The sequence below is a fragment of the Alexandromys fortis genome, unplaced genomic scaffold (assembly GCF_014885135.2).
Source record: "Alexandromys fortis isolate MF-2015 unplaced genomic scaffold, M_Fortis_MF-2015_v1.1 scaffold_20, whole genome shotgun sequence".
NCBI lineage: Eukaryota > Metazoa > Chordata > Mammalia > Rodentia > Cricetidae > Alexandromys > Alexandromys fortis.
Window position 1 is genome coordinate 10597627 of NW_026067903.1, and position 21871 is coordinate 10619497.

The window sequence follows — 21871 nt, forward strand, 5'->3', positions numbered from 1 at the left end:
CCAGTTCAGTTAAGGAAACCATATGACCCGGTCTCCTCAGAACCTTTGCTCACGCTGCTTCCTTCTGAGCAGAGTAGAGTTTTGATTCATAGCAACTGTGAGCTTTCTTAGCAGTAGTATACTTCAGTACCATTTCTGCCTATTTCTTTTTTTTAAAAAATTATTAATAATTATGTATCTTCATAGATTAGTGTGATAATTCAGTACTTGTACACAGTGCATGATGGTCCCTTTAAAGACTGACTTGTGTTGACAAGTTTCACATCACTTTATTCCATGTAACCATATTCCTTCTTTGTATTCAGAATCATTTTTGTTTACTTTTTACATCTTTTCTGTTTTTTCTCTTTTAGAAATTTGTTTTAGAGTTTTCCTTTTTTGATTTGCACAGTCATATTTTCCTTGTCTGGAATTTTTTTTTTTTTTTTTTTCCGAGACAGGGTTTCTCTGTGGTTTTGGAGCCTGTCCTGGAACTAGCTCTTGTAGACCAGGCTGGTCTCAAACTCACAGAGATTCGCCTGCCTCTGCCTCCCGAGTGCTGGGATTAAAGGCGTGCGCCACCACTGCCCAGCCCTTGTCTGAAATTTAATTGTGGAAGTTGTTAAGAACTCTTAATGTATTCTGTATATACCATTTTACAATGACATTCTATTGTCATAGGGACAGAGTAGTTCTTATCTGAATTTATTTTTCTTTTCCAGTAGTAGTGTGAATATTCTCCAAATGTTGGATTATTTTGTTTTAGATCTTTTGATGGTAAGTAGGAAATTTAATGATGTTTTACTGTGAAATAATTGATTATTAGCCAAGTAGTCTGCAGTTATTTGGGGAAATGCTAAATAGCAGATTGAGAAATATTTACTACTATGTAGTTTCTGTCCTGTTTTCTCTCCTTCAGTTTTAGGTTAGGGGAAGATTTTTTATTTCCTTACAAGTCAGTGCTTGGGTATAGATAGGCCTTGTTAGGTAATGAAGCGGAGGGGGAAATCTGTTTTATTCAAAGTTTAAACTTTAATCTTCTCTTAAAATAATACCTAACACTTAGTATTGTTTAACTGAATATCTAGGTATCGAATCCTAGATGTAAAATTAATCATCAAGACTCCAAACTTGGCAAACATGTAACTTATTTTGAATTTCTACTTTGTATTTGTTTTGTCATGAAAGTCATTTCAGTCATAAAAGTTTTGGGGCAGTGTTTGCAGAAGGAGTTTATGAAAAAAGCTACTAGTTCTTTTTTCACAGAGGATGTTTATGAAGGAACTTGGTAAATGGTTAATGCTTTTTTTTTTAAGATTTATTTATTATGTATACAGTATTCTCGATATTCTGTATGCATGTATGTCTGCAGGCCAGAAGAGGGCACCAGACCCCATTACAGATGGTTGTGAGCCACCATGTGGTTGCTGGAAATTGAACTCAGAACCTTTGGAAGAGCAGGTAGTGCTCTTAACCTATGAGTTGTTATCTCTCCAGCCCCAAGGTTAATGCTTTCTTGTTAATGGTAGAGGTGATTAACTGACTTTATTACATCTTCAGGGCACCTTAAGAGCTGTAGCTATACACATAGTAACTGTCAGTTACATTGCTGTGGCTAAGTATTAGGACCAAGAAAAATTTAAGGAAGAAAAGACTGATTTATTTTGGTTTAGAGATCTAGATTGTCAGTGTCTGATGGTAGGGAAGGTGTGGCAAGAAGTTGAGGGCCAAAGTAGGAAGGTGGCTTATTATATGTCAGCTCTACACAGGAAGCAGAGAAGGAGAACAGGAAGCAGAGCTGAGATTTTAAACCTTCATAACTTACCCCAGTGATGTACTTTCTCCAGCAAGGCTAGTCTTAAAAGTTCTGCAGTTTCCCAGACTCAAAAAGTGCTACCAACTGCTGACTAAGTGTTTAAACACATGCGTCTCTAGGGGTTATTTCTTGGAAACCACAACAGTTATCAACAGATTTTCTAGATGGTTAATTTCCCAAGTTCATTAATTAAAAAAAAACCACAGTATCAAGATTGGAATATATCTTAAGTTTTCTGCTGCTTATTAAATAGTTGAATACTCTTTCAGTCAAGCCTCTAAAGCTTTTCCTCGAATTTCATTTAGTTTTATTTTCAGTTAGGATGATGTTTTAAAATCTGTTTTTAGAAGAATAAAGAGGCTATATTTGTTTTTAAGACTATGGCTTTAAGGGAGATTTATTAGGATCTGTATGGAGATAGAGACCCACATTGGAGCACTGGACTGAGCTCCCAAGGTCCAGATGAAGAACAGAAGGAGGGAGAACATGAGCAAGGAAGTCAGGACCACAAGGGGTGCATCCACCCACTGTGACAGTGTGCCTGTTCTAATGGGAGCTCACCAAGGCCAGCTGGACTGGGACTGAATGAGCATGTGATCAGACTGGACTCTCTGAATGTGGCTGACAATGGGGGCGGACTGAGAAGCCAATGACAATGGCACTGGGTTTTGATTATACTGCATGTACTGACTTTGTGGGAGCCTAGTCTGTTGGGATACACACCTTCCTAGACCTGGATGGAGAGGGGAGGGCCTTAGACTTCCCACAGGGCAGGGCACCCTGGCTTTTCTTAGGACTGGAGAGGGAGGGGGAGGGAAAGGGGAGGAGGGGAAGAGGTGGAAAATTTTAATAAATAAATTAATTAAAAAAAGACTGGGATTTAGAAAGGGAGATGAAGAGGAGTGACATGAAACAACTGGCTAGTGATTCAGTTGGTTGTGCAAATCAATGCTCTTAAATATGTGCAGTTAATAAGTACAGTGGGTAGAGGTATGCGACAAGCTGCCTTAAATGGTTTTTGTCAGGCAAACAAACTATCATTTCAGGTAGAATTCAGTTAGCTATAAGAAGAATAAAAACCTTATCCTTTTGTGTGTGTGTGTGTGTGTGTAGTATAACAGATTTTATATTATATATGCACACATAACTTAAAGCTATATATATATACATATGTACATATATACACACACATTATTTGTATATATATAGTTTCTCTATGTAACAGTCCTAGCTATCCTGGAACTAGGTCTTCTAGACCAGGCTGGCCTCAAACTCATGGAGAGCCGCCTGTCTCTGCTTCCCAAGTGCTGGAATTAAAGACACATGCTACCCCTGTCTGTCTACTTTTAAAATCTTTTTAAGAATAGTATTTTGCTGTGCAGAGTTTGCCTAGCCTTGTCCTTACTGCCCCTGTCACAGTCCTACCTTAGCCTGCTAAGCACAGTGTTTTTGTTTAAAATGAAATATTTTGAGCTCTATTCATCGCTGAATGTGTGTTTTGTGCTAGCCATGTACTAGGCTATAAATATACGAAGGCGAATAAAACAAAATTTGCCTCAGTTATCATGGAGCTTAGCATTCAATATAGAAACAACAGTTCTTGATGAATTCTCTTAGTATATTTTGTAAGACTAGTTATGTATTTAGCATTCATTTGTTGGAAGAGATAGTGTAGCAGTGGCCTTGAGTGTTCCTGAGCTGTGTTGTTATGCCAGAAAATCTTGGATTATTTCTCAGAATTGTGATTTCAGCAAACAACCTTGAATGATGAAATAAAAGTACGTTATCACATCTTTTATCCCAAAGAGCAGACTTGTTCAGTGTTCACTATAAAAGCCATAACTGCTCTACATATATCATTCCAGTTTCTTACTATAGTTCACTGAGCATGCAGGCATCTCGCCAGGCATACTTGTGTGTCACTCCTGTGAAACTGGAAGAGGTCAGAAGCACTGATGACTTTCTTTTGTCTTGATAGTCTTGTGTATCTTGGTCAGCAACCATGAATCCATCAAATCCTAGCCCCTTTACACTTCTTAACATTTCTGTTACTCATATATGCAGTAAAGAAGTAGGCACTTAGTAATCTTGACTTGGAAAAATAAAGCAGAGAAAGAAGAGGGTGGGGGACCAGGAGGCCAGGCAGGGAGCAGGTGTGCTGCATCTGGCCTTCTGCAGCTTCTAACCAAAGCACAGAAACCTTCACTGTAAAGGAGCAGAGCCTGGTGCCTCAGGGAAAATTATCTCAGAAACTAAACTAGAATTTCTGCTCATAGTTTTATTTTAATGTTTAATGAGTGGCAGTCTTTAACAATATACTTTTCAGGGAACATAGGCTTTATTATATTTTGAACACAGACTTTTAAAAACATATTTTCCAATATATCCCCTTTTAGGCAGTACTGTGAGACTAATGAAGACTAACTAGTATGGCCTAATCTCAAAATGGATCTTAAAGTTATTTTTCAAATAACTTTTCTTGGGTATAAGTTATATGATATTGTTTGAGTATTGCCAAGACAAGTTTTTCTTGTTTTCTTTTGTCAGTTAAGTACGTGGGGATGAGATTGTGAAAATTTAAGGGGGTTGTTAGGGACGTTTGTATACAGGTTTGCTCTGCTCTCTTTGTAGAAGATAGGGCCAAGAAGCCATCTGGGATTCTTTGTAATGTGCCCTGTGTGTAGAATGGGGGGAGGGGTTCCATGGGGGAGGTCTTGTATTAGACATGCAATTTTGTCATAACTTTTGTTTTACAACTCAAGTAAAGTAGTAACTTATAGAGTGAATTCCTGTGTTTGATCATCTTTCGTTGAATGATTATCCGTGATTATTTTTCCAGTTAAGATAACATTGCAGAATCCTGCTATCATCATCTCCACGGCACTACCTGCTGGGTTTTGGCGTTCTTTTATGCCTTGATTTTTCTCCCTGGATTCCCCTCTATTTCATCTTCATTGGTTTAGTTGGAGAATCTTCTTAGACGATTTCTCAGCTGAAGTTTCTGGTCCATTTCTCTCAAATATTACCGTTTCCTAGTTCTGATGTTTTGCTACAGACTTGTAATCTGCCTGCAGAAGTCATAGCTGTAAGTGCATCATGATAGTTATTAAATGTGGCTTAGAGGAAAACTGTCATGAAATCCTTTACATAGACATTTGTTAAAGTCTGAGGCTATCAAAGGCGATGAGATTGCTGAGTGCTGATTGATGTAGGCCCCCTTTTCCTGATAAGGCTAATTTCCTGTAACTTGTCTTGAAATCAGGATGAGGCATTTTTCTTCATGTGGTTGCACAACTACATTAGATACCAACTCCATTAATAAAATGCGAAAAGTGCCCCTTGTGTTGAGTGGACAGCAGCTAGTTTAAAGGAGACTATTAACATTTTCTGAAATTGTTTTATGTAAAATGACTATATTTCGATAGCCTTACTCTTTTTAGTAGGAAAAAATGCTTGCTGGTCCCACAGCCCTCCTGCATCTGCCTTCTGGATACTAGGTCACAGGTGTGCACCACAGCACCTGGCTTTCGTCTCATTCTTTTTTCTACTATGTTTCTTGTGTGCATGTGTGTGCATGTGCATGCATGTGTGTACTACTATTCATATGCTTGTGTATCTTCATGTTGGTGCAGCTGCCTGCAGAAGTCATAGTTGTTAGATCCTTCTGGGGCTTGAGTTACCAGTGTTTGTGAGACACTTGATAGGGTTTGAACTTGGGAGAGCAATGCTGACGTTATCCCTTGAACTAGCTCTCTAACTCCCCAAATTTTATTTTTATAGCCCATACTCTCAACTGAAAATTTAAGTAAGTTTATTATATTTGCATATACTACTTTGAGAGAATGTTCTAATTTAATTGTTTGGTGATTTTATATAATTTTATATTTATTTTATATTTATACATTTTAATGTGGAATTTACAAGATTTTTGGGGGGGTCAGTGAGATGGCTCATGGGTAAAGGTACACTGGTCAAGCCTAATGACCTGAGTTTAATCCACATAACAAACGCATGTGGTAGGAGAGAAAAAACTCGCACAAGTTTTTCTTTGATCTTTACTTGCCCCCCCTATAAGATAAAAGTAATAAAGATAAAAAAGGTTTATCTGAATTTGGTGCTTGTTATATTAGCGCACTTGTGCTGAGGCAGGAGGATTGTTGCAAATTAGATGTCACCCTGGGCTTCAAAGTAAAAAGAAAACAAGCCAGGCAGTGGTGGCACATGTCTTTAATCCCAGCACTTGGGAGGCAGAGGCAGGAAGATCTCTGAGTTTGAGGCTAGCCTGGTTTATAAGAGTTAGTTCCAGTACATGCTCCAAAACTACAGAGAAACCCTGTTTTGAAACCTCCCCCACCAAAAAAAAAAAAAAAAAAAAAAGAACAACTCACCTCCTCCAAATAAAACTACTCCCCCAGAAAGAACAGTAAGAGAATTTGGAACCCGTGTTCATGTATATGGGTGATAGGTATTCTTAGACAGAACGGTGGGCAGTCTATGATTTTCTTATTTTATTTTTATCATTGTGGGTGTGAGTGTTTGTATGGTGTGAATGTCTATACCATGGTGCACAGGTCATGGTTGAAGATTTGTGAGTCAGTTCTCTCATTCGGCCTTTATGTGATTTCTGAGCATTGAGCTCCAGTTGTCAGGCTTGTCAGTGTTAAATGTTTTTATCTGCTGAGCTGTTTCTCCTGCCCCCCCTTTTTTTTTTAATGTGAAGGGTTCATGAGATGTTTTTCTGAACTTGAACTTATCTTGTTCTAAAAACACCATAATTAACTTCTTTATGTTAGGAAGGACAGTGAATAATAAAAACCTTTAAGTGCTTTCCTGTGTTGCCTTTTAAGGACACTGAACAGGAAAGAGTTCTGACTAAAGATTGAGGTGTGGACTGGCATCTCAGCGGCCTGGAGGGAGATTCTTGGTTCAGGGCCTTGTCTTGGCTCATTTTCTTTCTTCTTGATGTGTACCTACTTGGTTTTTGTAATGTCTTGGTAGGGGCAGGTCCTATTTTTAAAGAAGGAAAGTCTCACTGATGACCTGATTTCCATCCACTTGACAAGCCTAGACATTCTCTGCCTTCCTGCTAACTCCAGAAACACTGTTTTCCAGCCTTTGCTCTTTCCTAGGTTCTGACTTACTGGGTTATGTGGTCTCAGAATATTTGACTGCAGTTTTAGATAGGGCTAGGTTCACCCTAGTGTGAAAACAACTGCATTTGACATTGTGAATCTTGTAGGTCACAGCCTAGATAGTACTCAGCATCTGTAGTAAGGTGGATTGGGTAATGCAGTCTCTATGAGTGACATGTATCCAGATACAGAAAAGATCGGCCGAGTGATCCTGAGCAGTCACTAGTAGCTTCAAGCTTGCCTGCCATTCACTAGTGCTCTATGTACTGATACCTCTTCCCACTTCTGTGTCACCCAAGGTATTTAGAATGCTTGGCTTATTTTCTGAGCTGACCCTGCTTGTTTATTTTTCACTTTCTTAATGGATTGTAAGCATCCAGCATCATTTTTTTTATCATAAGGGGAGAAAGTGTTGAACCCTGAAGAAGATGGGTGTCCACATTACTGCTTGCTTATTTGAGGCTTCATTCTTGTGTGTGTTAGTGTGGGAGGAGTGTGTGTGTGTGTGTGTGGTGATGGGTGGGCACAGAGGTCCATGTCAAGTGACTTACTTGATTACTCTCACTTCATTTTTTTTTTGGCTCAGGGTTTCATGTAAACCAGGACAGCCTTGAATTCATTAGGTAGCCTCATGATCTTGAATTCCTGATTCTTCTGCTTCTACCTCCCAGGTTGTTGAGAGTATAGGGATTCACTATCATACCCCTTTTGCTACGCATTACTAAAATGTTACTTTTTTGGAAGGGACAGACTAAAAAATAAGGGTGTTTATTTTTTGGTATCACTTACCACTTAGACTTTTTCATAATAGAAGAGGCCATTATGTTTGTAATATCTGTCTTACAAATATATAGTTTCTGTGTGGTTATTTCGAGTCTGGGCATCCGGCATCCGGGAGCAAATAAGCGGCCTCCCTATAACACTGTCTCATTTTAAAACACTTAGCTTGCTTTGTAAAACAAAAATATTTAACTCATCTTTAAGTATAATAACTTTTAAAGCCTTTGCTGTGAATTGATACAGACACTTGATGTATATCTTAATAGTCACTTCCCATTCTAGTACTATAAATAGTCTACTGTTCATAAAGTTTTAAAATATAGAGAACTGTGTATTAATAATGCTGTAATGCAGAACACTGAAGGCAGATGTATGTTTAGGGGTCAGTTTCTCTCTTCTAGGAGGTTCTGATCTGATCCTCAGTGTCTCTCATCAGGAAATGTTGTCCTAGTGTTAGCTTGATTGAATATTGGGAAAGCTAATTTGTTTTATATTTTAGGTGAGTACAAGTTTTTCTTCTAGGTCATTGATTATCTACTTATAGATACTTTCTGGGAACAAAAGTAGCTTCTTGTGTTTACTTTTAAAGCTGCTGTGTGGGGAGTAGAGAGTACTTGCTCTTAGAGGGTTTGTTGTGCCATGTTTTACTCTTGTCTTTTGGGGGGCTCACCACCCAGCTCCTAAATAAATCACACACGGAGGCTTATTTTTAGTTATGAATACCCGTCATTGGCTTATTTCTTGCCAGGTTTTCGTAATTTAAATTGTCCCAACTACCTTCCGCCTCTGGACTATTTCCTTTTCTTCCTAGTTATGTCTTTCACTCTTGGCTGGGTGGTTGGCCCCTGATGTCCTCTCCTTGCTCCATCTTGTTCCTCTTCTTCCTCATTTCACCTTCTATTTATACTCTCTGCTTGCCAGGCCCACCTTTCCTTGCTCCTGCCTTGCTGCTGGCTGTTCAGTGCATTATTTTACCATCAGGTGTTTTAAACAAAGAATCACAGCTTCACAGAGTTAAACAAATGCAGCATCAACAAAAGCAACACATCTTTACATCATTAAGCAAATGTTCCACAGCATAAACAAAAGTAACACACCTTAAAATTATATTCTCGAACAAGGACCCGAGTTCAGTTCCAGCACCCATGTCAGGCAGCAGCTCATAACTGCTTGTAACTTCAGCTCCAGGGCATCTGAAGCTACATTGCCTCTGAGGACACTACACTTGCATGAACAAACGCAGACACACAATCATACACAGAATTAAAAATAAAATACATCTTTTAAAAAGTGCCATATAAGGGATTCTATAAAATTGATATTACAGTATGATTTCTTTTTTAAAATATTTATTCATTTGTTATGTATACAATATTCTATCTGTGTGTATGCCTGCAGGCCAGAAGAGGGCACCAGACCTTATTACAGATGGTTGTGAGCCACCATGTGGTTGCTGGGAATTGAACTCAGGACCTTTGGAAGAGCAGGCAATACTCTTAACCTCTGAGCCATCTCTCCAGCCCCCTACAGTATGATTTCAATGTATACAGACTTCATATATTATCCCCCTAAATTTTGCTTAATACTTGACATAGACTTTTAAAAGTTTATACACACATTTATGTGTTTGTGCATGGTGATTAGGTCACCTGGCTTGTTCTGTTCTTTATTTCCTCCAAGTTGGAAGTGAGAATTAAAAGCTTGATTAGAGTTAAGGATAAACATATTTAAAAGACTTCTTCATGTGTAAGGCTTTGTAGTTAATATATAATGATTGTGGAACTCTTTATGTTAAGTTTGATTACCAGGTTAAAGTAATAAGAGATAAATCTCTTCTTAGGACTTAAGATGACATGCCATCATAACCGTAACTTTGCCAACATGAAATACTCTGTTTCTCATTAGGGTTTTTTACTTTAGTGCATTTCATTCTTTGGCAGTGCTTATTGGCATCAGTTGTAACCATTGGTTATTTTAATTTATTTGCTGGCATTCTTTAGTGAAATTAAAATTTGGCTCATCACCTACAAGGTAGTATGCAATTCCTGTTGAGACTGCTGAAAGGGACAAAACTAGCATTTAATTAGCAGTTTGAGAGTTTATATCTGACACCATGGGGAGGGTGCTACTATTATCCCTTTTGTCACAAGGACTCTGGATCAAAAATACAGTTAGAATGTCCTTTTTTATACTCCTGTCTTTAATCTTTTCCTTTGTAGTTTTAAAGAGGATTTAGTTTCTAGACATGCGTTCTAAAAAATACTAATTGTCTTTGTTTTTTTTATTGAGAGAGTGGCTTTTTTTTCTTGTGTCTGTGACTACTAATTTGTGTTTCTAAACTTTTAGCATCCTAACTCTGAATTCTGCAAAGGACTATCCAACACTTCTGTGATTTATTTAGTAGAGTTCTTTTATTTCTATTGATTAAGCTGACTAACTCTAGCTGAACATGAAGGTTGTAAGTTCTTGACGTAGATAATTGGAATCTGTGATGTTTTGTGCCCATTAGTCCTTAAGATTGAATAGTGCATATCTGCAACTGTTTAGACATTGATACTCTGTCAGAAGGCTTAAGCACAAATTAATACCCTCTTGAAGTTTATGTTTTATTTAGTTGTATGTATACAACCACCAAAGTTCCTTTTTGGGGTGTGGTGGTAGCTTTTACTTTCTAGGGGAAGAATACATTTCTTTAAGTTTGAAGAAGCCTTTCTTGTTTGTCTGTTTTCTTTCATTTATGTTAAAGTGTATGTTAGTCCACTTTTTGTCACTATAGCAAATGTCTTAGGTAACCAAATAGCACAGGGAAGTTTTATTTGGGCTAACAGTTTTGTAGGTTTCATTCAGTCCAGTCAGTTGACACCTTTACTTTCAGATGTGGGAAGCAGCATGTCGTCGTTAGAATATGTGCTGTAGCAAAAGAGCTTAGTTCACGTTTCGGGGGGAGTGGGCTGAGGAAGGGACCTTCATCCCCAAACACCTTTCAAGAACACCCTCAAAATTACCTGAAGACCTTCCACCAGGCTCCACCTCTTCAATTTGTCCAGCCTCCCCTTAGAGCCTCCTGGAGACCAAGCATCTGACACATGGACAGTAGGGAACCAAGTACGATCCAAGCTACAGCAGTTACAGAAGAGTCTAATTGGGAACTGGCTCATTGAAATGAGACATTCAATGAATAAAAACAGTTTATGTTTCAATAAGAGGCTGAGTCTTTAAATTTAAAAGCTTATTCCTATTTTATGGCAGCTTGATTCTTATTAAAGAACATCCTAAACATTAGCAGTATACTGCATGGTTGGAAAGTCTATGTAAGGAATTAAGGTTTACTTTGACTTATAAGTAGTTGATTCTGTACTACTTGCTCACTTTTATCTGTCAAGTGTTGTGCTGTTTAAAGTGCTGGGGGGTGCAGCGCTAGTTGGTGCAAGTTCTGCCCTCATGTAGCTTCTACGTATAATTGTAAGATAATAGAGTTTTTCCTGCCTTGCTTGCTTGCTTCCTTCCTCCCCCAGCCCTTTCTCCCTGCCTCCTTCCCTCCGTTCCTCTCTTTCTTTTTCATTCACTCATATGTTACATCATGACTGCAGTTCCCTCAGAAAGGAGCAGGCCTTGTATGGACATCAGCCAAACAGCACAACAAGCTATAATAAGATCAGACATTCCCCATAATATCATGTTTGGATGAAGCAACCCAATAGGAAGAAAACAGTAGGTAGAAGAATCAGAAACAGCTCTAGCTTCCACTGTTCGGAATCCCATAAGAACTCCAAATTACTCAGCAATAACAGACATACATGTAGAGGACCTAGGTCAGAACCCAATGGGCTCCCTGATCTTTGCAAGTCCCTATGGTTCCCAGTCAGTTAGTTGATCTGTGGACCATGTTTATATGGTGCTCTCTCACCCCTTTGGTTCCTCCGATCCCTCCTCTTCCTTCTCTGTAGGACTCCCCACACTGCCTAATATTTGACTGTGGGACTCTGCGTCTGCTCCCATCAGTTGTGGATGAAGTTTCTCTGGTCTCTGATAATTCTGCTAGGCTCCGATCCCAGGACACTGCAGGCAGGACAAACTAAGTCAAAAGTTTTTGTGGCTGGTTTGCTACCTGCAAAAGTCTAGTTTTTTCTTACATAGTGAAAGACAGATTATATGAGTGTGTTCTATTAAAAAGAATGTTTGGAGGCTGTGGAAGTGTGTCATTTGGTAGTGTGCCCTGCAAGCATGAGAACCTGACTGACTCAGTATTTTTGATCCTGTTATTTTTCTGTCTCTATGGTAAAGCACCATGACCTAAGCAATTTACAGAAGGAAGAGTTTATTGAGTTCCAGGGCAATAAGGATAGATCATGTTAGGGTAGTGGCAAGCACAGAAGTTGAGATTTCAACCTTCAAACATAAACACAGAGCAGAGCAAGCTGGACATGGCCAGAGTCTAAAACGCTTCAAAACCTGCTTTGGGTGACATACTTCCATTAGCAGGCCACCCCTCCAAAACACATCCAAGTCGCACCATCTTCTGGAAACCAAATCCTCAAGTACAGGAGCTTATGGGAACCTTTCTCATTCAAACCACCACAGATCCACAGAATTTACATAAAAAGCTGGGTTGGAGGAGCAAGAGAGAGAGCGCGAGCAAGGAACTCAGGACAGCGAGGGGTGCGCCCACACACTGAGAGAATGGGGCTGATCTATTGGGAACTCACCAAGGCCAGCTGGACCGGGTCTGAAAAAGCCTGGGATAAAACCGGACTTGCTGAACATAGCGGACAATGAGGACTACTGAGAACTCAAGAACAATGGCAATGGGTTTTTGATCCTACTGCACGTACTGGCTTTGTGGGAGCCTAGGCAGTTTGGATGCTCACCTTACTAGACCTGGATGGAGGTGGGTGGTCCTTGGACTTCCCACAGGGCAGGGACCCTGATTGATCTTTGGGCAGAAGGGGGGGGGGCTTTTTGGGGGGAGGGAAATGGGAGGCAGTGGCAGGGAAGAGACAGAAATCTTCAATAAATAAATAAATAAATAAAAAAAGCTGGGTTGGGCTGGTGAGGAAGCTCAGAGCTTAAAGATGCTTGATACCAATGCTGATTGCTTGTGTTTGATCCCTGAAAGCCACATTATTAGGAAGAGAGAATAGGTCACTGCAAATTGTCTTTAGATCTCCATATGTGGGCCAGGCAATACACATGGTCATCACCTCTAGTACACAAACAGGTAGGTAGGTAGGTAGGTAGGTAGGTAAATGATAGATGGATGATAAGTAGATTGATAGACGGATGGATGATAGATCAATAGATGGTAGGTAGGTAGGTAGGTAGGTAGGTAGGTAGGTAGGTAGGTAGATAGGGCAAACTTTTAAAAAAGCTGGCTGCAATGCTGTGCACCAATAACCCAGGTTCTGAGAAGACAGAGAAAAAAGGATCCCCAGGACTTGCAGTCCTGCCATTGTAGAGAAACTGGTTGTTTTGGCTATCTCCATCTTCAATGAGAAACACTGGCTCCATAATAATGTAAAAAAGCATAAGGAAGATAAAACTGCTGACCTTTTTTTCTGGCCTCTGCGCACAGGTGTGCATACACATACCAAAACAAGAAACAATAAATAGTAGCCGTATTCAGGGAAACATGTAGTGGTCAGCTTTTTGAAGATCATGGCCAAGTAAAGTACATTGTAACAAAAGCATATGGAAAGAGGTGGTTTGTTAACTCATTCATTTAAGGTAATTTGCTGTAAATTAATTTGTCATGCCTAGAGTTGTTATATTTTTATAATAATTTACAACTTTTTACTTGTGAGTTAGCATTATAACAGGGAGGCTGTTCAAATGAATTAGTACATTGATCTCCACATGATCTATCTTAGCAGAAAAGAAAAGCCTGAATAATAAAAATAAAATGAAGGAGCCTTTAAGTATTCCCTACATCCCTCTCTAAAAGACTGTGTTTATCCCATCATTAGGCATCCTAGAATTGACCCATGAATACATGTGTCTCTTGCATGCATGTTTTTAGAAGCATGGGGGAGGTACAAACTGAAATGAAAAATTTCAATGTGTATTTTTGTATATTCCTCAGTTTCATGTTTAGTAAGCTAAAAAATGCCCTTTGGTTCATTGTTAGCTTTTCTTGTGGTGTTTTATATTTAGATATTCATTTCATGAAATTTGTTTTAAGATGGTATTTTGAAATTAGATTTTTCCATATTTTCCATAAAGATGGTTTGCAGTTATATGATATAGAATATACCTGTCTTTTCTTTTCCCTTTCTATACTTGGAAGAACTGAAGTGTGAGGCCTCTACTATTGAATTTCATTGTCAATATATGTTATTTTGAATTTATTTTTGTTTCAACATCTATATTTCACTTTTCTGTCCCTTTTATCAAAATATTTCTCCTTTGAGTCTAGATCACTATTACCACTCCTTAAGGTCACACTAGTAGCTGTCATTTATCTTTTCTTTCATCTGTCAATGACATTTAATTTAATTGACCTGCTTTTCTGGAATATTTTTTTACTTGTTGTCTGGTTCATATGTCTCACTCAGATATTTTTATTTTTCCAGATTATTTGTTTGTATTTATGCTTCACATTTTAAACAAGTTCTTCTATTTATACTTACCTTGTGGTATGTCACTTGATTCCCTAATTTAAAGAAATTAAAACCTTTGTGATTCAGCTCTCAAGTATGCTTGTTTATGTGTGTAGAGGCCCAAGATCACCCTCATTGTTATCCTTCAGGAGCCATTAATCTTGTTTTTGAGACAGAAGTCTCTCTCAGTGAGATATGTATGAACATGCCAGTTTGGCTTTATCAAATTGTACATAACATACATCAAATTAACTTCTTCGTAGTAAATTAGATTTTTTTCTTACTATTATGTTCCTAAATATAAATAGGGATATAAGTAATGCTGATAAATATACTTACCTTTGTATCCCCTTTCAGTTTCATCATCACATTTAACTCTAGCTGAAAGACTTGCTGAGTTAAGCATTTTTTATTAGTATAGTAAGTAGGTAAGGAGACAAATGTAGCAAGGGAGGTACTGTTAATGGCTTTTCAAAAGGATTATATGCAACCTGTCTCAAAAAACTGCAGATTAAGGCCAGTGAGAAATGGCAAATAGGGGTTCTTGCTGCCAAGCCCGAAGACCTCAGTTTAAAATCCCAGGCACTTAAATTGTGGGTTGAGAGAATGAATTGCTGTAAGTTGCCTTCTGACCCACACACTTTTGTGCTATGGTATTTACATACACATTCACAATATGTAAAACTCATTAATTCGCCTTTGGATTTGAGTTACTAAATCTCCCCAACCGGTATTAGCCTTTTCTTATGGACAGTTTTACTTTTCCAGATTGTTCCCCTCCCTTTTTTTCCTCCTGATTGCAATATAAGGCATGTGCTTACTGTAGACATTTGCTGACAGAAAGTATAGGAAAGATTAAGAAACTAGACTATCAACTATTCCTTATCCACCTTAACTGTTAGAGATAATTGGTGCTAGCAATCTGTGTTACATTCTGTAATGCATGCTTTGTATTAAGATAATTGGATTAGATTAAAGGTAAAGCCTTACCTTTGATAGAGAAGAATTAATACTACCATTGTTATATTTTCATCTGTATCTTGTCAGTCTTTTTTCCCTGTCTAAATGTGTATGGTTATGCATTTCGTCTATAAGACTTCTTGAACAAAGATTAGATGTTTTCTGGCCAACATTTTCTTCTCAACTCATTCTTTTCCTCTTTTTTTTTTCTTTTGTGGTTTTTGGGGAAAGGGTTGAAGCAGTTTTGTGAATCTATTCATTGCTGAATTGCTCTTCAAAAAGATTGTGTTATTTGAAAGTATATTTATTAAGAATTTTGTTCTCTTTAAATTTTAGGATAGACCACTATCTTGTTGAGCTCTTTTAAATGAAGTTCTTCTACTTGGATACAAAGATGAGGACTAGATAACCTCTTGAGGTTCCTTCTAACCCCTAGGATGAAGATAATAACTAACATTTGTATAGTACTCTAAAGTTTACAGAGTGAGTTTTCATACATCATCCCACTTGATCCTCACAACAACCCTGTGAGGTAGGTAGGACAGGTACTGTTACTCTCCTTTCAGAGATAGAGGAAACTAGCAGACAGGTTAAATGCCGTAATCACATTTCATGTGCGTGTTTTGCCAGGAATTTACATCCAAGCCATTTAATGAAAATAGAAACATTCTTTGTACAAGATTTCAGCAAGTGTGGTTTTAAGATTATTTATACACATTGACTTGTTAAGGTGGCATTTGTTCTGTACAGAAATACACTTAGTAACAATGTGAATACTGTTAATATTTTCTTTAGTGACCCCAGACCTTTTCCATCCTCTCCTGAGTAAATGACTTTGTCTTATTGGTTAGGGGAAAGTAATTTAATTGTTGAACTACAAATACCCACTGCTTTCCTCTCCATTGGAAAGGGAGTACAGCTTTCATTTTCTTTTTCTGTCTGCTCTTCCTTCCTTATTACTTAACCATCTTTAAGTTACCTGTATCATTCTCACTTATGCAGCATAACGTCTCAAGATAGAACACTTTTTTACTACCTAAGTAGAATTGAGATAATTGAGTATTCCAGGTATAGTTGCCTATGACAGTCTCAAGGGGCAAGCAGATGATAATAGAGCAGTAGTTGAGCTCAAATTGGAAAAGGTTTTTGCTAATTCTCTGAATAATTACCTCACAGGTAGACACTTGTCAAATGGAATTGTGGGTGCTTGCTAGTAACAGTATCACATAGATTATCAATAGGCTTAGATTTTTATGACTATTCAGTATCAGATTAAAATACTTTGATTTTCCCCATTGTACTGATTTTAAATTTATAACACACCCAATATTTTTAAAATTAATTTTTGTTTTTGTCTCTTTCTAGTTGTTGGTCTTGACGATATTATGGATGAAGGAGTTGTTAAAGAAAGTGGTAATGATACCATTGATGAAGAAGAATTGATTTTACCTAACAGGAATTTGAGGGACAGAGTAGAAGACAATTCAGTGAGATCACCAAGAAAATCACCTCGTTTAATGGCACAAGGTAATCCTCCCCAAGAGGTTAAGCTAGAAAGTCAGATGCATAAAATATGTGTTAGGTTACACACTTGCTAAGCAGATTATCTATTTATTTATCCATCCACCTACCTATCTACCTACCAATCAGCTGATCAATATGGTCTCTTAACAGCCCAAGCTGATTTCAGACACCCTGTGAAGCTAAGGCTTGCTCTGAACTTCCTATCTTGTTAACTCCATTTTCCAAGACTAAAATTACAGAAGTATTCTAGTCATGTCTGGCTTGAAAGATTGTTTTTCAAAATGTATTTTGTGGTGTGTTTTTAAATTATTGATTTTGAGATTTTAATAGTATTTCTCCCTTCCCATTCCTATATCCGAACTCCCATATAGCCCTCCTTGATCTCTTTCAAATTCATGGCATCTTTTTCACTGATTGATATATATGTGTGTGTTCCTAAATATACAAATACCTCATGCTCAGTCTGTATGGTATTTCAGGGCTGACCATTTGGTATTGGATAAGCAATTGTTGAGCTCTTACCTGGGGAAGACTATTTTTCTCATTTTCAGCATTTTCACTTGTTCATAGTTGTTTGTTGAGGTTGAGGCCTCTTGCACTTGCCCCTGTCTATATTAGCATGTCTATTGTTGCTGCCCTTGTTCAGCTCATCTTTAGTCAGTCATATTCATGAGATTTTATGGTTGTAGCTTCTGATATTACTAGGATTGCAATCTTAGAACAAACTCCCAGATCTTTGGTCTCTTAGAGTTTTTCCTCCCCCTCTTCTGCAATGATTCCTGAGCCTTAAGTGACACAGTTCTTTTGTAAGTGTAACCATCGGGACTGGGCTCCACGACTGTGTTCTGTTTGGTTGTAGTGTTCTGTAGTGGTCCTCATCTGTTACAAAGAGAAGGTTACTTGAGGCGTGAGTGCCACACTTATCTGTGGATATAAAGTCACATACTTAGAATGTAATTAGGGATGATGCTGTTTTTTTGTAAAGTGGTGGTTGTAGGTTCTACTGCAAGATCCTTGGCTTCACTAACTAGCCCTGAGTTTCTAGTACCAGACATAATTACCTTCTTGTTAACTGAGTCTTAAGTCCAATTAGAGAGCTGTTTGTTACTACCAAGTTGTGTGTGCCAGTACTGCATCCTTAAGGTTATGTGCTATGCTGGTCGTTGATGTGGCTCATAGATGTCATAACCGGGTAGTACTATTGGTTCCTTGTTTCCTCCTTCAGAAGCTTGCACAGCACCATCTACTATCATGAAAGCTGTTCCTCAGAGAGGAGGCATTCAGGCCAGTTCTAGCTCAGGGGCCTCTGGACCCTGTGTTTCAAGTGCATGGTACACCTTCAGCAATAGGGACCTACCTTCCTCTGGGTGGTAACCCAAGGTAGTAACAGTAGACTATAATGTTCTGGGAGTCTCCCGGATAACCCTAACAACTCAAAAAAGGGATTCTCAGACCTTGTGTTAGGGGTTTTGTTAGATTGTCTTTGGTTCTGGGAGGGAAACTTTTATTTAAACTATGTATGTATACTTAAAAAATATTTTTTCACAATTTCATAAATGCACATATATATGTTACACATTAGTCAGTCACCTCTCCCCCACTATCATTATCATCTTAGTCCTTTCTGCTGCTGGAAATATTTCTTGTCTTCTTGCCTAGTCTTTTTCCTACTTTAATGTCTCTATTTTTGTATCCACAGCATTTAATTCGGGTTGCTTTCATGGGCATGGGTGGGGAATAATTTATGTTAGCAAGGACAAATTACCAAAGGAAGTGATTTGAAAGTGATTCCATTCACTTCTTAAGATGTTTTTCTCTGTTTTGTTTGTGTTTCGATGTGTGTGTTGCATTGCTATATGTGGGAATCTTGTAGAATCTCTTTCCCACTATATTTAAAAATAATTTTATAACATGAAATCTTGGTGTTTGGTATGTTTTGTTTATTAAAGTTACCTAACACTGATTAGTTTCAGAGTCTGGAAACTATTGTTCACTCCTGGGGGTTTTTCTAAATTTCCTTTACTCATTTTCATTTGTCAACTCTTGCATTCTGGAATGTATATCTGATAAAAGATGCTGGCCTTTTATTTTCTTTCCTTACATTTTCCTATCTTATCTTTTTTACTTAATCTTTTGAAATTGTTTTATTTTCCTCTGAATTTTCTGTCCCCATGTTCAAATATGTCTTTGTTTTGTTTGGGGAATGGCTCTGATGGTAGGGATGCATTCTTCTTCTTTTTTAGTGTATATTAATAGCTTTTGTCTTTAAGTGCTCATACCTTTTGTCTTTAGGAAGATAATCAAAATGTTTTAAACTGTCTCATTTCCTTTAATAGTTTGTTTTCTCCATTTTGCTTTAAAAGAGAAAAGGAGCTTTAGTCTTTTTCATTTAGAAACCTTCCTTCCCTCATTTTGTAAATATGTTTTATTTAGGAATTGTAAGAAGCCAAAGAGCTAAGCAAACTTCAAATATACAGAGATTTTGTACATCACAGGGTTTGTCACTGGCTTCTGCCAGCAAGATTCACAGCATTAGGTGGAGTTTTCTTGGGTTAGTGAGTAAGACTGCTAGCTGAAAGGACCGAAGTCATTTTGTTGCTATACTTGTTTCAGAAGTAGAGCAAGTGCCTGCTATCACAGCGACACAGTGAAGGAAAGTGGTAAGGGTCACTAAGTCAGTAGTCAGTGTTTCAAAGAGGTGTGGAAGGAGATTGGGAATGCTAGAACAGAGGAGCAATAAATACTTGTACAATCCCATATTTCTAAAGATGATTGAGTCTTGACTCTTGCTCCTGCTTCAGTGAACAAACACTGGGAGCTTGTAAGTGTGTTGGCTGAATTTATGAACTGAGTGATACTTGTTCTTTGAGAAACCTCTCAACAGAATTCAGGTTATTTCTCTAGTATATTGGCATATTTTGGTACCCTGTGAAGACAGCTAATGGGAATATCTCAAAACTTTCAGTATATGTCAATTCTCTTTGTCTCACAACTATCATCAGTGTCTCGTATTTATACTCCTTAACTGTGACATTACTAGTCTAGAAAAACCCTTTCTTACTCTAGGGGATAAGCCATCAGTTTTGGGCACGATGTTGGTGAATTTGCTAAACTTGCCAGTTTATTAGTGTTTGTTTCAAGGATACTACTTTTCTTCTTGTTATTCTTTTTTTTTTTTAATTTATTTTATAGTCTGGCCACAGTTTCCCTTCTTTCCTCTCCTTCCCTTCCCTCTCTTTATCTCCCCTCTGCTACACCCCCCCCCCCCATCCACTCTTCTATTCAGGAAGAGGCAGGCCTCCCATGGGTATCAACAAAGCACGGTCTATCAAGTTGTGGTAAGACTATATGTACTTCCCTTGTACTGAGGCTGGGCAAGGCAACCCAGTATGAGGAGTAGGTTCCCCAAAGCTAGCCAAAGCATTAGGGATAGCCCAGCTCCTGTTGTTAGGAGTTCCATAAGAAGACCAAGCTGCACAATTGTCACATATATGTAAAGGGCCTACGTCAGTCCCATGCAAGCTCCTTGTTTGTTGGTTAAGTCTTTGAGTTCCTATGAGCCCAGGGGATATTACGTCTTAATTGTCTCTTGTTTGAATTATAAAATTTGTCATTGTTTCCTCTTGTTCTTCATTTTCTGTGGATTCATATCTTTTCAAAAAGATTCTTTATTGTAGCTAAGGGAATAAAGGTTGTTATAATTTCTTTGAGATACATGTGTGTTTATGTGTGTATAATATAATAGAAAGGCAAAAAAGGCAGTTTAGAGAAGCAAAAGTAGCTTTATCCTTCACTTAATAGATAAGTTGCTATTAGAAAATAATATTTCATTCGGCTACCTTCTGAGTCAACTGCTGCTCTTCTTTTTTTTGTAACCACTTCAAAGCCAAAAGTTTTTTTTTTTTTTTTAATTTACTGTTTTTCAGTGGTTCCATTTCATGGATGTATAGAGTTCAGAACTTAAATGTCTTCTGATACAGAAATAAAATTTAGGGAGTTATTTTAAAAATAACTGAGCATATAATGAACAGTTCATAATACATTAGTGTTTTAATTCTGATTTTATCTTTTTGTGTTGTATGTGCATATTCACTAGTTGTGTGAATATGAAGGCCAGTTGTCTTTCTCCATCGTCTTCTACCTTCTGTTTTGAGTCAGAATCTCTCAGTGAACTTGAAACTCCTTGATTGAACTAGGTTGGTTGGTCAGTGAGTTCCAGGGGTCTAGTCTCAACAGCCTGTCTTACATCCAGCACTGGAATTACAGACTTCCTTACTCATCTTATATAAAAGAGGTTGAGAATCTAAACTCAAGTCCTTGTACATGCATAACAAGTACTTTTTTGACTGAGCTATCTCCACAGCCCATAATTTTTACGTTGTAGAGTGTGTCCCAAATGTCCAGATAATGTAAGGCCTGGAGGGAATGGAAAGGATCCCAAAGACTGGATGACTGTGTATAGTTTATTTTTCAATGGGACACTGAAGAGTGAGGCTGCTGTTGTGTTCCACCAGGGCCTGAAGTATATCACCTGGGACTGCTGCGGGTGGAAGGACATTCTTTAGTAGTTTCATCCTCTGACGATAAGTGACAAGTTGGGGGAAAAATTCAAAGCAGTAGCATAGTAGGATTTTATTTTGAATGGGGAGCTTTAAAAGAAATTGATGCGTTCATGTGAATTTGATTTAGAGGAACAAGATAAGTATAGTTTCATGCTTCTATTTTGAATTTTAATTTACAAATTGCTTTTCTGTTTAGTGAATTTTTAAAGTTTTGTTTTTTGTTTTTGTTTTTTTCCCCCAGTTCTTTTTACTGTGTGTTTTTCCTTTCTCTAGAAGATTTGTATCAGACTCAGGGGAAAGGGGGAAAATCAAATTTAATAGATTCTACTAGGAGCACTGTTAAGGAAGTTTCTTTACTTTTTTAAAAAATATTTTCCTTATTATACATTTTTCTCAGATTAAGTTACTGATTCATTTAGCAGCAGTCTGTATATGGTACACTGGTGTAAACTTTAATTTCTTCTTTAGGAATAGTGTAGGGACTGGAGATGTTTGTAGGTTACTCTGTTTTAGAGTGCTTAC

At 37.8% G+C, this 21871-nt stretch overlaps 1 protein-coding gene across 6 annotated transcripts in view; it reads left to right on the top strand.

Annotated features, from left to right (window-relative positions):
- Phf3 (PHD finger protein 3) overlaps nucleotides 1-21871 on the top strand; it is a 73911-nt gene that overhangs the window by 13861 nt on the left and 38179 nt on the right. For 3 of the 6 annotated variants that reach the window (XM_050134514.1, XM_050134515.1, XM_050134517.1), the window contains one exon: nucleotides 16629-16790. The exons of 1 other annotated variant lie outside the window; for it this stretch is intronic. In XM_050134514.1, the coding sequence (XP_049990471.1) occupies nucleotides 16629-16790 (162 nt within the window). Of the gene's footprint in view, nucleotides 1-15599; nucleotides 15796-16628; nucleotides 16791-21871 lie in introns of those variants that run through there. 2 more of the 6 variants (XM_050134516.1, XM_050134518.1) reach the window with 2 other exon arrangements.